General features: G+C 46.3%; 2 protein-coding genes across 5 annotated transcripts; one reads left to right on the forward strand and one right to left on the reverse strand.

Moving 5' to 3' along the window:
- The first annotated feature begins 6 nt into the window (after positions 1–6).
- On the forward strand, positions 7–2,332 carry cx36.7 (connexin 36.7). Its single transcript, XM_024295396.2, has 2 exons — positions 7–319; positions 417–2,332. Exon 2 carries the CDS (start codon positions 1,130–1,132, stop codon positions 2,180–2,182), a length of 1,053 nt encoding a protein of 350 aa, XP_024151164.1. The 5' UTR covers positions 7–319; positions 417–1,129; the 3' UTR covers positions 2,183–2,332.
- A 656-nt stretch (positions 2,333–2,988) lies between these two features.
- LOC112160674 (endophilin-A3) lies at positions 2,989–11,966 on the reverse strand. 4 transcript variants are annotated; one of them, XM_024295395.2, is made up of 10 exons: positions 10,919–11,966; positions 10,054–10,126; positions 9,840–9,983; positions 7,819–7,952; positions 7,587–7,745; positions 7,404–7,507; positions 6,450–6,565; positions 6,345–6,377; positions 3,978–4,040; positions 2,989–3,910 (listed from the first exon to the last, which is right to left on the reverse strand). In XM_024295395.2, the coding sequence occupies exons 1-10, from the start codon at positions 11,012–11,014 to the stop codon at positions 3,708–3,710; spliced, it is 1,125 nt and encodes a 374-aa protein (XP_024151163.1). In that variant the 5' UTR covers positions 11,015–11,966; the 3' UTR covers positions 2,989–3,707. The 4 variants fall into 4 exon arrangements, with proteins under 4 accessions (XP_024151163.1, XP_024151162.1, XP_024151161.1 ...); XM_024295394.2 differs by having other exon boundaries at positions 3,978–4,043; XM_024295393.2 differs by having other exon boundaries at positions 2,989–3,913; positions 10,919–11,965.
- Between the last annotated feature and the right edge of the window lie 2,959 nt (positions 11,967–14,925).

Consider the following 14,925-nt stretch of genomic DNA (forward strand, 5'->3'; position numbering starts at 1 on the left):
CTCTCTGTAGGGGGCGGGCCTCAGATGCAGTTGTCATTCCTTACTGTGAATCTAAAACAGTTTTGCTCCGACAGATCTTCTGGAAGTTGTTTTGTGAAATCTTATCCCACTGCATTGCCTCCTCCCCCGATGAGCTAAAGTTAGAATTGGGGGGGGGTGTTCACGATTGAAGAGCTTCAGAGCAGAGGTCCCCAAATATCCCCAAATAATGTATGATTTTTATTGTAGTCTGGCCACAAGATCGAGATCCACGTGGAAGTGAATTCCATCGTTCTCTCTGAACTCTCCATAGATCCAGTTCACCTCTCACTGATTCAGAGTTCGTGCTTTTTTATTTCAAACCTCACACCTGTTCTGTGTCCTGATTGGCTGCAGACCCTGTCAATCATCTCCTCTGTACCGTGTCTCCCATACAGAAACGTGCAGTGAGAGAGAGACACAACGATGAACGGAAGCGAATGACACTGGAGACATCTGGAACGTTTTCACTGTTATGGAGAATGAATCAGAATTCAGAGTCTGCAAGGAAAGAGTTTCATACAGAACCGACTCCAGAACCAATCTGGACCCGAGAACAGAAGAAACCAGATCATCTTTGACGTTTTGTGTCCATTTATTTCTGTTTGTAGAATTCCATCAGTGTTGAGTGTTTCTGGACTTTAACACTAAATAGTAAATCATAGTTTTTGGTTTCGATTATTTTGTACATGACCCCCGTACCCCATCACCCCCACTCTGAGGCCTTTAGGGTGGGTGGAGTCAGCTCATGGGACTGCTGAGGCGTCGGGGGGGTGGGGGGGCTGCCGGTTTATCAGGACGGCTCGCCTCCGGAGCTTTTTAAAGCCAGCAGCTCTTGAGCAGCAGAGAGCGGTTCCGCCCGGCGCTCTGTCAGGACCGTCTATCTCTTCACACCATCACCGGGTCGTCTGGCGGTGGGGGGGGGCTGGTTCCAAAATGGATCTTCAGACATCAGCGAGCGGGGACCTCCTTATCTGAGGGGGGGTCCTGCTGGAGTGCTCCTCCCTCTGGAGAGCGTTCAGAGCCCGGCAGTCTTCACTCTCTGCTGCGCGGGGCTGTAAGGACCCCCTGGTTCGGGTCGGGTCGGTACCGGACAGGCTGCTTCTCCAGCATGACGGAGTGGACTCTCCTCAAACGCCTGTTGGACGCCGTCCACCACCACTCCACCATGATTGGGCGGCTGTGGCTGACCGTCATGGTGATCTTCCGGCTGCTGATCGTCGCCGTGGCGACGGAGGACGTGTACGCCGACGAGCAGGAGATGTTCGTGTGCAACACGCTGCAGCCGGGCTGCTCCACCGTCTGCTACGACGCCTTCGCCCCCATCTCGCAGCCGCGCTTCTGGGTCTTCCACATCATCAGCGTGTCCACGCCGTCGCTCTGCTTCATCGTCTACACGTGGCACAGTCTGTCCAAGCCGCCGCGGCGCCGCGGCCCGCCGTTCACGCCCGAGGCGTACGCCCGCAGCTGCGACTCCGACAGCTGCTCCATCCGCTCCCACCAGCACCTGGGACACAGTCTGAAGGACGTTCTGGAGGTCTGCCAGGACCACCAGGGAGGAGAGCCCGGCCCGACAGAACCTCTGACCCGGACCCTCAGGGAGGCGGGCTCGGGCGGCGTTCTGTCCAAATGCTACGTGTTCCACGTGTGTCTGCGCGCTCTACTGGAAGTGGGCTTCGTGGCGGCGCAGTGGAAGCTGTTCGGATTCCGGGTCCCGGTCCACTTCCTGTGCCGGGCCCGGCCGTGCAGCCAGCCGGTGGACTGCTTCGTGTCCAGACCCACCGAGAAGACCGTCTTCCTGCTCTTCATGTTCTGCGTGGGCGTGTTCTGCATCGTCCTCAACCTGCTGGAGCTCAACCACCTGGGCTGGAAGAAGATCCGGCGGGCGGTGGTTCTGACGGAGCGGGCGCCGTGGGGGCGCCGCGCAGCCGCGAGGGGGGGGTACCGGACCTTTCCGTCCGACAGCCTCAGCTCGACACTCGGCTTCAGAGGAGCCACCAGCACCACCACGCTGCCCGCGCTGGACCAGCCAGACTGGACCTGCGCTGCCAACTGTTCCTCAGAACCAGAACCAGTGAGAAGACCGGACCACCAGAGAGACGAGAGCGCCCCACAACAGAACAAGAAAGGAGGCAAACAGAGGAGCACAGAGGTTTGGATCTGAGAACCGCTTCCAGTGGACGTCCAGAAGAACTTTGTTCTGTGGTTCTGACCCGATCCCTGACTGTGGTCCTCCAAACGCAGCTTTACCAAGACACGTTTCTACTGCAGGAGATCGACATGAAACCTGCACGTGCACACCCACACGTGCACACACACATATGCACTTATACGTAAACACACACACCCATGGACACTCAGACACGTGCACTCTCACATACGTGCACACTCACATACGTGCACACTCACATACGTGCACTCTCACATACGTGCACACTCACATACGTGCGCACTCACATACGTGCACACTCACATACGTGCGCACTCACATATGTGCGCACTCACATACGTGCGCACTCACATACGTGCACTCTCACATACGTGCACACTCACATACGTGCACACTCACATACGTGCACTCTCACATACGTGCACACTCACATACGTGCGCACTCACATACGTGCACTCTCACATACGTGCACACTCACATACGTGTACACTCACATACGTGCACTCTCACATACGTGTACACTCACATACGTGCACTCTCACATACGTGCACACTCACACTCAGATGTGATCTGGTCTGTCTGCATGGATCTTCAGAACTCTGTCCGTCAGAGCAGAACATCAACCTGAGATCTCCGTCTCCAGACTCGGACCGTTCTTCTGATCCTCACCAGACAGGAATAGTTTCCTGAATCTTCTCCAGGAGGAGTGACTCCCTCCTAACCTGGAGGAGGAGCTTGTGTCATCGTCCGGTTCCTGAAACATTGATATTCTGCAGAGAAGTAAAGGCACAGAACCGGGTTTGGACACGACACGTTTACTGCAGAGGATTTACTGATCTGTCAGATCCATGAATGGATAAATCTTTCACGGCTCAGACACAGAACCGCAGAACCTTTATGGAACAGAACCGACCGGCGTTCAGTGAAGCTGGAGGAGCTTCAAACATCTGAACTCGGTTCTGGAGGTGGAGCAGTTTAATCGATCCGGTGCAGATCCAGGAAGTGATTTACGGTCCCTCAGAACCCTGCTCCAATACTCCGAAGCGACCACTGTTGCCATGACAACATGAACATCATGGATCTGAAAAGTCCATGAAGCGACTTTGTCCTTCACGGGTTCTGATAGAACCGGTCCAGATATGTCTCTCCTTTAAAGTCATTTGGACTTTGTTCCAGCCTAGCAGGGTTCTGGACAGATCTGCGTTTGGACTTTCCAGAACACATCAAAGGACTAGAACCCCCCCTTTCTGCAGAACCTCTGGCGTCTCCAACAGAGGCCTGTACCCACAGCGGGGGGGCCGTCAGAACATCCGAGGTTTCCGGACCGCTGATGGACTGAAGTCTGACAGCTTGATTTGAAGACCATTCGGATCCCGATCCGGTTCTGGTCCTCGATCCTCACAGCTCTCTCTGTTCCACAGACCTGGAGGCGGTCCCTCCAGCATGCCAGGGGTCACCGCCCCCCCGCAGGGCCCCGCCTCTCTGAGGAGCTCCCCGACCATCAGGGAGGTCGGAGGTCACTGGGGGAGGGGGATGATGACCTCCACGTAGTTGACGGGGAAGAAGCCCGAGTCTCCGTTGATCATGCCCTCGTACCAGTTCTGGTCCAGCTGGTTGGCCAGGATGATGGTGTCCCCCTCCCTGAAGCTCAGCTCGCCGGCGTTCTCCGGGTCGAAGTCGTAGAGGGCGCGGCAGCACGGCTGGTCCGGCACCTCCCCCTCTGCTGCAAACACAGGGAGTCATTAGGGGGGGTCCAGATGACAACCATCAACGACACACATCCTCACCCTGAAAACCGCCTTTGCTGGGGGGGCTCTCCGGCCACGACAGGGGGGCGGGCGTCATGTGATCTGCTGGAGGAGACGAGACACATCAAACACTAAACTCCGCCCCCGTCCTCTTGGAGGCGGAGTTAAAGCTGTACGTCATGGGAGCCCATTCACTGTGTCACCACTGGGGGGCCAAATGTCTTTTTTTCCTCTCTTTTTTCTCTTTTTTTTTGAAAAATGAAGAGCGGCTCCTGGCGTTTTGCCTTATTTTCGTACTTTTTAATGTATTTTTGCTTCTGTACGTCTTTTTTGTGCTACTTTTGGCTCACTGCATCCACGCCGAGAGGACTTCCTCCTTTGTTTACATCATCGATCAGCTGCTGGCTCTAAAACCACCATCCTCCGAAATCGGAGTGAAGCCTCAACTGCCGGAGGAGCTTTGGAAAAGACGCCGTGGATGCTGGGCGGGAGTTAAACGGCGAATGAAGAAGCGGCGTTTTAAACCCTGTGTCCCCGCGATCATCACGGGGAACGTCAGGTCCATGGCCAATAAGATGGGCGAGCTGGAGGCGCTCACACGGACCCAGCGGGAGTACCGGGAGGCCAGTATCATGTGTTTCACCGAAACATGGCTCAGCGGACTGATACCGGACTCTAACGTTTCTATCGCCAGCTTCCTCACTGTGCGAGTGGACCGAGACACCACCGCGTGCGGTATGAAGAGAGGAGGAGGGCTCATAATTTCTGCTGACCATCTTGGACAATCCCTCCCACCCTCTTTGAAACTGTGGACACTGAGAAGCAGCTTCAGCTGTAGACTCTTGCAGCCCCGCTGCTCTAAGGAGCGGTACAGGAAGTCATTCCTGCCATCTGCCATTAGGCTTTATAACTCCTCTATGTCTAAAAGGTGAAAGGAAAACACCTTGGAGCTTTTTCTTAGGCTCTTTTTACATCTTTGTACATGTGTGTATATAGTCTTTTTCTGCTGTGCGTTTGTTTATTTATATTTGTTCTGCTGCTATGACTACTTATATTTATAAGTTAGTTACATTTTATTGATCATTTGAATTTTGTATTGATCTTTTAGCAGTTTTATGGTGTTTTGTGCTTTGTGGTGTTTTCATTATTATTGATTGTTGCTTCTACAACTGAGTTTCCCTGCGGGGATGAATAAAGTTGATCTATCTATCTATCTATGAAGATACCCCCCCATCACATAAAAACTAAAAGATACTCCAGAATCCTCTGTAGAACCACCAGAACATGAAGGAGAACTCTAGAGAAGAAGGAGACCAACAGGTTCTGAAGAGGGAGGTTCTGATAGGACGGTTCTGAAGAGGGAGGTGCTGAAGAGGGAGGTTCTGATGAATAAATAAACCAGAACTCTAAAACAGAAACCATGAAAGTTCTGCACCTGAAGTTGATCATAAATACAAAATAAAATAACTTTATTTAAAAATGCTGCTCCTGAGTTCAAGTTTAACTCCGCCTCCAAGACAGACTACTTTAGAGTTTGGCTCCGCCCATTTGTAGATGTGTACTGACTATAAGTAATACTAAGAAGGGGGCGTGGTCATTTTAGTGACATGTGACCGTCTAATCATGAGCTGCCTCAGTGGGCGTGGTCCAAGCACTGACAGGCATGTTATGTTCCTGATGTGGGAGGGGCTGGAGGAAGGGGGGTTGATGATGTCATATCCAGTCAAGATGGCGTCCAGACCAACGGCTCACATGACCACAGGGTTTGTGGTTTAGAAGACGGTTTACTTTCTTATTTGGGGAGGGCAGCACAATGCAATGTTAGCATGCTAACAATAATGCTAGCAGGCTAGCATGCTACCGTTGTTCATTCATCCATCCATCTTCGAGTGGGAGGGACGTCTGAATTCTGATTCAAATTTTTCATTAACTCTGGAAGGGTAAATGTAGGATGGGGAGGAATTCGGGCCTGTTAGTTGTGAAGCTCCTCCTAGCTGTGAAACATGTTCTCCGCCTTTGGCCCCTCCCCTGGGGGAGGGGTCAGCTGCAGGAACCATTTGATGATTTAACTCCAGATCTAACCCCTTCATGCGGGGGATCAGGCAGAGGGAGGCACTGGGTCTCATTTAGGATGACTCGGCCTGAAGTTGAACCCACAACCTTCCAGTCTCAGGGCGGACGCTCTACCACTAGGCCACATCGTTAGCTCAAAGACCAGAGAGGCTAATTCTGTGATTGGGAACTCTCTGCTCGTGTTGTCAGCAGTAGCTGAAGGAGCTGAGACTCGTGTTCGGTACAGCCGGTCTCTGGTGGTTCTGTGGTTCTTCCAGAACCTGCAGCAGCGTCTGCACCGAGCTTCAGGCTCAGAACTCCACCCACACGGCAGTCCCACAAAGTTCTGCTCACGTTTTCCTGGGACTGTGAGGACGGCCGGAGAACCTGCAGACAACAGAAGACACGTTCAGCCTTGGAGAAGGTGGACGGTGAACCTCCGAGATCCGGACGGCGTACCGCTGGACTTCAGTGAGCAGCGGGTCAGGCTGCCGCGGTGACCGCCGTCCAGACGCTCCACGCTGTTCCGCTTGGACTTGAACTCTCTCCTGGGCCGGCTGCTGGCCGTGGAGATCCTGAGAGTAGAAGACAGACGAGAAATGAACCATCTGCTGGGGGGCAACCTGGAGGGTCAAAGGTCGGCCTCAACCATGTCTGCTGAGGGGGGAGGAGCCACAGCGGCAGCCACGCCCACAGGGGTTTACGTCAGAAGCTATGTCAGAATCCCCCCTTCTCACTTCATAGTGCGTTCTCCATTTTCTAGAGCTGTCTGAATCTGCAATTCCAAAATCCAGAGCACTCCACATTTCCCAGAAGTCTTTGCAAAAAATAGTACACATTGATGCTCATTGCATTAGCGAATATAGACCACAATGCATTGTGGTGGAACAATTTCAGATCAAAAAAAGTGTTTGAATGTAATATTTGAACTAACATTCACCGTCAGAAACAATGGAGTCGTGAATAAACGTGAAATGTTCGTTTCTGTTCGATTTTCACTTTGTGAAATCGGCGACGTCATCTCCGGAGTTTAGAAAAACGAAAGAAAAGTCGTGATCTTGGGGTCAGAATTACCTTTAAAATCCAGGACACAGTACAGGTTTTTGGTAGTTGGGGGTTAGGGAGGGAATTGGGACATAGCTAGAGTCTGAAAATGAAACGTTCGTCCTCTGAGCGTCCTGCTGGTCGTTTGTTTCAGTGACCGGACAAAACTTTATTTAAACTGTCAACGGTTAACGAGAGCGGACCAACCCCAGACATGCAGGTATTCACAGGTAAAACCATTGACAGCAATGGAACCTTCTGGTTCCGGATCCTGGCTGATGGATCGGTACATCTCAGGTTCTGCTCGGTGCAGATGACCTCTGACCTTCATGTGAAGGAGGTGAATGTTTCCACAAGGGGGCGCCTCACCGCTTCTGCAGCTTCCTGCTGAGCTCCCGCAGAACTTCAGAGGACTGCTGGTGGAAGGCCAAAGCCGCCTGCACCAGCCCTGAGAGCTGACTCAGCTGCTCCACCTGGTGGACACACAGGGAAGCGGCGTCAGGCCGGCAGCTCATCCATAACGTGCACACACACGGGAACGCTCTCTCCCACCTGGTTCTCCAGGAAGTAGAACATGCTCCTCTCTGCCAGCTCTTTGCTTTCCTCAAACTTTTCCAAAGCCTGCCGGATCTCCTCGTCCGGGATCTTTCCCTGCCGCTTCTTCTTGTAGTCGAAAGCCAGCCTGCGGCCCTCGAGCTTCTTCAGGTGGTGCTGTGCACAGAGGTGGAGGCGTGTCACTCTAAGCTCAGGTGACTTCCTGTTAGTGAGACGGACTGCAGAGTACCGTGATCTCCTTCAGCTCGTTGTCCTGCAGACTCTGCAGCGGGTCGATGAACTTTTCTTTGACCTTTATGTCCAGAGAGTCTTTCAAGTCTCCCATCTGCTGCATGGCCTCTCCCACGTCCACCAGAGCGCCCCCTACAGGTCACAAAGGTCATCATCTTCATCATCATCACTTTCAGAGGAGTAGCGCTAAGTTGGGTCAAAAGCTATTTAACAGGAAGAAAACAATTTGTCAAGATGAATGAATTTACATCAGAGGCCAAAGGGATAAGTTGTGGTGTCCCACAAGGATCAATTCTTGGCCCGCTGCTGTTCAATATCTACATCAATGATATATTCAATGTTTCAAAACTTTTAAAACTCTTTTTATTTGCTGATGACACAAATATTTTATATTCTAAAGACAATCAAAGGGAACTTATCAATGTGTTGAACACAGAGTTAATCAAAATAAAATCATGGATGGAGAACAACAAACTATCTTTGGATCTAGACAAATCTAAAGTGATGTTTTTGGTAATTACCAAGCCAGCAGAGAGCTCTCAATTAAAGTTAATAATGACTTAATCGAAAGTGTAACAGAAATTAAATTCTTAGGGATTGTTATTGATAACAAACTGAAGCCACACATCAGACACAAACAAACTAAAGTTTCAAAAAGTATTTCAATTATAAATAAATCTAAATATATATTAGAATATAGCTGTAGATATTTATTGTACTGCTCCTTAATATTACCATATTTCACCGAGTGTATAGAAGTTTGGGGTAATAATGATGAGAGTTCACTACATCCTCTCTTTATGCTTCAGAAACGAGCCATCAGAATTAGACATAAAGACGGTTATCTGGATCACACTAACAATTTATTTGATCAATCCAGAATTCTAAAACTGTATGACCTCGTTGATCTTTACACTGCACAGTTACTATACAGAGCTAGTGGGGAAACAGTTCTTAGAAAATGAGGGAGGAACAAACTGAGAGGATGCAGGAACTTCAAGGTCGGATTGATAAGAACCACAAAGAAAAGTTTCTGTGTTTCTGTGTGGAACTAAACTCTGGAACAAGTTAAGTAATGAGCTCAAACAATGTTCAAGCATTTATACATTCAAGAAAATGGATAAAGAAACTCTAATCTATGAAGATAAGATTAGTTAAAGATCAACTGGTGTTTGAAGAATTCCAAATGTCTGAACTTGAATGTGATGAAATAATCAAAGATTTTTGTAATCAATCAATGAGTTTTATGTTCTGTAATATGCAGTAATGATCACTGAAAAGTTTACAATCACTATGGTATTAATGTTCTTTACTTGATCCAAAATATGTAGCAATGATCACAGGATTATTGTAATCATGTGTTCTAAAGATAATGGTAAATGGTAAATGGCGTATACTTGTATAGCACTTTCTACCCTCCTTCGAGGGCCCAAAGCGCTTCACAGTCACATTCACCCATTCACACACACATTCACACACTGGTGGTGGCTCCGCTGCCAAACACTGGCGCCAACCTCCCACCAGAGGAGATTCGGGGTTCAGTGTCTTGCCCAAGGACACTTCGACACATGGGCGGGCAAGGCAGAGTCGAACTCGCTCACTTCTGATCAGGAGTCGACCGCCCTACCACTGCACCACGGCCGCCCAATCAATGATCATTAGATATTGTGAGAATCATTAATGTTTATTGAAAATATCTAAGAATTCTTTCAGAGAATGATTAATAAGAACTTTATTGTTACTTTAAAACTTGATCTCAATGTGTAATTATTATTTTTCTGTATCAGTATAACGTTGTACTTTGATGATAATCAATGAGTATTATAGATCTGTTACATGAAGTAGGATTGATGTTACTGTTTACTGAAATAATGTTTGATGAGATTAATCAATAATCAACAAGAACTTCACTTTGATATTGGGGATGACAAAACAACAACAACCGGATTACATAATTATGGATAACAGTAAGATGAAGTAACTAAGTAGGGGTGGGATTATATAAGTTCAATCAAGTACCGAAGGCGGAGTCCCCCCCCAGCTCGTATCCATGGCGGATCATGCAGTCTCCCAGCAGGCCTTCTGTCTGAGGGTAGCCGGTGCTCTTCACTTGACCTCTGATCTTTGAGACCGTGTTCAGCATGTTCAGTTTGGCTCGAGAAGCTGAAACAGCAAATACAGATCACAGAGGAGCCGCAGCAGACCAGCAGCTAGACCACACCGACGGCCTTACCGGGGTTTGGCTGCAGGTACTCGGTGGTCCTGGACTGGAGGTCAGCCAGACCTTTGTGGGTCACCTCCATCTTCTGCAGGAGGAAACGTCAGACTGTCAGCGGGAGCTTCACCATCACAGAGGGGTCACCTCAGAGCGCGGACTGTTACCGGAGAATCCAACGACGCATCCATCATCCATCCAGCCATCTATTCATCCATCCATCATCCATCCATCTATCTATTCATCCATCATCCATCCAAACATCCATCATCCAATTCATTCATCCATCTATCTATTCATCCAACAACTCATCCATCCATCTATCTATTCATCCATCATCCATCTATCTATTCATCCAACAACTTATTCATCCATCCATCATCCATCATCCATCCAGCCATCTATTCATCCATCCATCATCCATCTATCTATCTATTCATCCATCATCCATCCAAACATCCATCATCCAATTCAATCATCCATCTATCTATTCATCCAACAACTCATCCATCCATCTATCTATTCATCCAACAACTCATCCATCCATCTATCAATCTATTCATCCATCATCCATTTATCTATTCATCCAACAACTTATTCATCCATCCATCATCCATCTATCCATCCGTCAATCTATTCATCCAACGACTCATCTATCATCCATCCGTCAATCTATTCATCCAACGACTCATCTATCATCCATCCATCTATCTATTCATCCAACGACTCATCCATCATCCATCCATCCATCGTTCATGTGGATGTGATGGTAAATGGCGTATACTTGTATAGCGCCCGAACCCGCTTGCTTCCGATCAGGAGTCGACCGCCCTACCGCTGCGCCACGGCCCCCTCAGTAAAACATCAGGGAGTTTGCTCTTACCCTCTCCATTTCCAAAAAGTCCTCGTCATGCTTTGTACCTTCGACTCCATTGATCTTCTCACTGAAAAGCTGCAGGAGAAAATGGAGATAAAACATTTCCACCGTTTGAAGAGTGTGCTTTTAGCATCACAAACATGAACCTCTCGCTCTGGATTCTCACAGGCAGAAAGGAAAGTGTCAGTGGCAGAGCTCTAAGTGGGCCGGTGCGCTCCGGTGCTGAGCACCGGGACTTCTCTAAAACACACTTTAGAGCACCGCCTCTTCTCACCTACTTAGGACCGTCCGGTGCTCTATTTTGACATCCGTATTGAGGCTGGATCTAGGTATTGGCAAGGTGGGGCAATGCCCCCCCAAATTTCAGGACTGCCCCCCCAAACGTGACGATATGCAAACAAGAAAATCAGAGCGCTCTCTGCTCTCTCTGGCTCCCATTCAAAGTAGCTGCTAGTGCTGATTGGTAGATCCAAGGAGGGCGTGGCCTCTCGCTTCACTCGGGTCCTCCTCTCTCTCACGCGCACACAGGCTCAGTGCAGAGATGCTGTTCTCAGGAGAGCAGAGCTATGTGAAGTTTTCATCTGCTGTTTGTCGCTAAAATGACTCGATTAACCGTCATTTGAACTCCTTCTTGTCCTCCGTCTGTTGATCTCTTTGTTGTCGTTTGGAGGAAAAAGCGAGAGTTGACAATGTTCAGGTTTCTGGTTGCTAAAGCTAGCGCTGTTTGTAGCAGTTAAGCTAACAGTACCGGAGCATTAGCTGTGTTTGAGATGACTCGCCCTGGTCGTCGGTGAGACCAGGCGGGTGCAGGCGGCTGCAGGCGGGGGATGAAGGCGGACAGTGGGACTGGATGAGAACAGGAGGTTGGGGTCGTCTTTGAGTCAAAGACTTTGACATTCTGTTGAATTTTAACATGCCTCCCCTCCTTAGTATAAACTTTAATATTATATTTTTATAATATTTTTGTAACATTTGTCCCTGGACAACAGATAAAAAATAGCCGCTCGGTTAATTTAATGTCCATTGTCACAGAGAAATAAATAAAATTGAAATAAAAGTTAACTTTAAAAGGCAACAATAAAACATATTATTTGAAACTTAATTTATACATCAGTGATTGACTACTATGTAGCCTATTATCCTGATGTTGTTGAATAATATTTAGTGTACTGAGTAATTTATTGATTGTTTATTTAAGACAGGGACAGCATACATTGATAAAACATTTAAAAACGCAAATATATAAGATTATAGCCTTTCAAGCTAATTTCCATCTTTAGTCCCTTAAAAAAATTAAAAAGTTGATCTGTACTAAAAGAACAAATTAAATCAATACAGAAAGGAGACAAGACAACAGCAGAAACAACAGATGGAGTTGTCAATGAAAACAAAAAACAGCAAATTCAAAAACGTAGAAGCAATTATTAAGAAAAATGTAGAAAAAAGGAATCAATAGGTATATATACGTGAAAGAAAAACAAAACATAACAAAAAGACAATAAATACCAAACCAAACAAAACTATTTATACAGAGCTGTGGTGGTAGTTATGATTGTCCAAGTGTGAGATGCTCTGTAGGAGAACACATCCTGACTGAAGGCTCTTTTCCTGAGGGGAACAGTGAAACTGATCTAGCAGCCCTGTTTGTGTTTTTTGTGATACATGTCTGTAAAGGAGGAGGGGCCAGGCCATGAAGGATTTGACAATTACGATTGAGTCATTGGATTTGACATAATTATCCCAGTCCAGCAGATTGTGTTTTTTCAGTAAATGACAGTGATGGTGGGCTTTGGGCTTTCTGTCTAATACTTTCACAGCTTGTTTGTGGAGAGTTTTGATGGTTTTAGAGTTGGTATGTTGGCTGATGCTCAGCTGGTTGACCAGTAATAAGTGTGACATGAACATTGCATCAAAATACAGTTTAGCTGACTCTAGGGTTAAGTTGTTCCTGTTATATCTAAAACTGGATAAGTTAAACTTAATTTTGTTATGAGTTTAGTATTTTAAAGTTAAGAATCTAGTGAAAATAAGAAAAGATTCAACAAAGTACCAAAACTACATAACAGGATTTCAAAAGCTGGATTTGAACCCATTTCCTTCTGATGAAAATAAATTCTGTCGCGTTTTTAGGGCAGCTACAGTCGACAATCATGAGTACACTTATATGCAGTTCACATCCCTCCTTCCACTGAAAGCAGCTCGGGAGAAGATGTCAATCAAATGCTCAAGGTGGGGGCCAGCGGGCATCACACGCTGTAATAAGACGCGTCTGATTGGTCAGTTTTTAATAGGGATGTCCCGATCCGATCACGTGATTTGGGACTCGATCGGAATCGGACTCCTTTGTCCGATCAGGATCGGATATTTCATTAATTCTCATTATGATCAGAGCTTTGTATTTCATCTTATCATTCCAGATAAATACTTCACTAGTAGTCTGCATGTCATGAAAAGATCACAAAATGTCATCACCAGAAAACGCAGTAGAAAACGGCAGCAGCTCAAGCAGAAGGCTAACTTGTAAACAAAGCTAGCTAGAAAGCTAACTTCCGGGATCAATAACTCTTTTAAAAACGCTTTAAACTGACAGCAAGTGTCTCTATTGGTTTGTCATAACTCAAACAACAACCTCTAAAGGTATTCCAACAGAAAAAGACAGTATTTTGTTACTTTTTAATGTGAAGCTCTTCATGTAGCAGACAGACGGCTAAACAGCAGCTGCTAACTGCTACATGCTAGCTTAACTCCTTAGGACCCGAGCTGTCCTTTGATATGCCTGTTTGATTTATCTGACAGAGAAATAACAGTTAAGAAAATTAACTACTGTGGTAATAAAACTGAAAATGTGATGTCTTAAGAACTTAAAAAATAAGCACATAACCTTAAAAATAACTAAATAAATACAAATAATAAATTAAAACTAATAATTATGCTAAAACAAAGTCATAATTTATTTTTAAGAATTTTAAATGAGAACAGGAATCACATTTGGTCAAAAATGTTCAATAGCTCTAAAGATGTTAAAGCTAAAGTCACTAAACTTTATCACATGACTAATTATCACTTATATAACAAGAAAATAGTATTTTTTCCTAGTTTATATTTGCTGCATTTTCACTTGTTTATTAAAGCTACTTCACAGAAGTGTTTTATTTAAGTTTTTAACGATAAAAGAAGGTTAATGAAATATAAATAAGGGACAACACTAATCTGTTTCTTCAATTTATCCATGTTTTAAATGTCTTATAAAAGTATCGGATCGGTACGACGGAGTATTAGGGCCACAAAAAAAAAAAAAAAGTTATATTACGACTTTTATTCTCGTAAATTTGCGAGTTTTTTTTCTCGTAAATCTACGACTGTTTCTCGTAAATATATTGAGGTCGAGGGGAGCCTACAGTCCAGCGAATTTATGCCGTGAGCTGAAGCAGACCGACCAAACTGTGAAAAACATCTTGGATTTCATCAGGTAAACCGAATGTTTATAATATTTCAAGTGTCTGGAAGTTTCTTTACTTGATTTACAGTTTATTAATGTTTTATTCGTTGATGGTGGCTTGCAGGATGTCTGCAGATTACGTTGATGAAGCCGTCGATATCCGCGCAGCTGGTCACTTCCAGTCATTTCTTCCTCCGCGACAGACCAGATCTCCTCCAATTCTGTGCTGCTTCCGTCTGAAGAGGACTAGTTTTCTGAATTTTCAATGTTCTTGTGCTAATGTAACAGACAACTGTCATTTCTCAGTGTTGTTTTGTGTTGAGATGGGATGTTTCATTTGGAGATGGGGAGGTCCGGAGCTCTGTTTACATTCTCCTTTGGTTGTCATGTGACGTAAGGTGGCGAAAAGGCTTCTGGGAAATAAAAGGCAAAATAAAGTGACGGACCTGATAAACATGCATTATTCTGAGCTCTTTATTTACATATGAAACTCCACACTACCGACACCGAACCAGGAAATAATTTGGTTTTGAATCACCATAAGGTTCGGAATTTGTTCGTTTTTAACACCGAT

This window comes from Oryzias melastigma, linkage group LG3 (assembly GCF_002922805.2).
Source record: "Oryzias melastigma strain HK-1 linkage group LG3, ASM292280v2, whole genome shotgun sequence".
In the NCBI taxonomy this organism is placed as follows: Eukaryota; Metazoa; Chordata; class Actinopteri; order Beloniformes; family Adrianichthyidae; genus Oryzias; species Oryzias melastigma.

Excerpts from the sequence above, each read along its gene's own strand:
- cx36.7 (XM_024295396.2), top strand. The coding sequence starts at position 1,130 with ATGACGGAGTGGACTCTCCTCAAACGCCTGTTGGACGCCGTCCACCAC.
- LOC112160674 (XM_024295391.2), bottom strand. The coding sequence starts at position 11,014 with ATGTTTTATCTCCATTTTCTCCTGCAGCTTTTCAGTGAGAAGATCAAT. Across the intron at positions 10,127-10,918 it reads ACTTTTTGGAAATGGAGAGG|AAGATGGAGGTGACCCACAA; the intron begins GTAAGAGCAAAC and ends TTCCTCCTGCAG. Across the intron at positions 6,566-7,403 it reads AGCAGGAAGCTGCAGAAGCG|GATCTCCACGGCCAGCAGCC; the intron begins GTGAGGCGCCCC and ends TTCTACTCTCAG.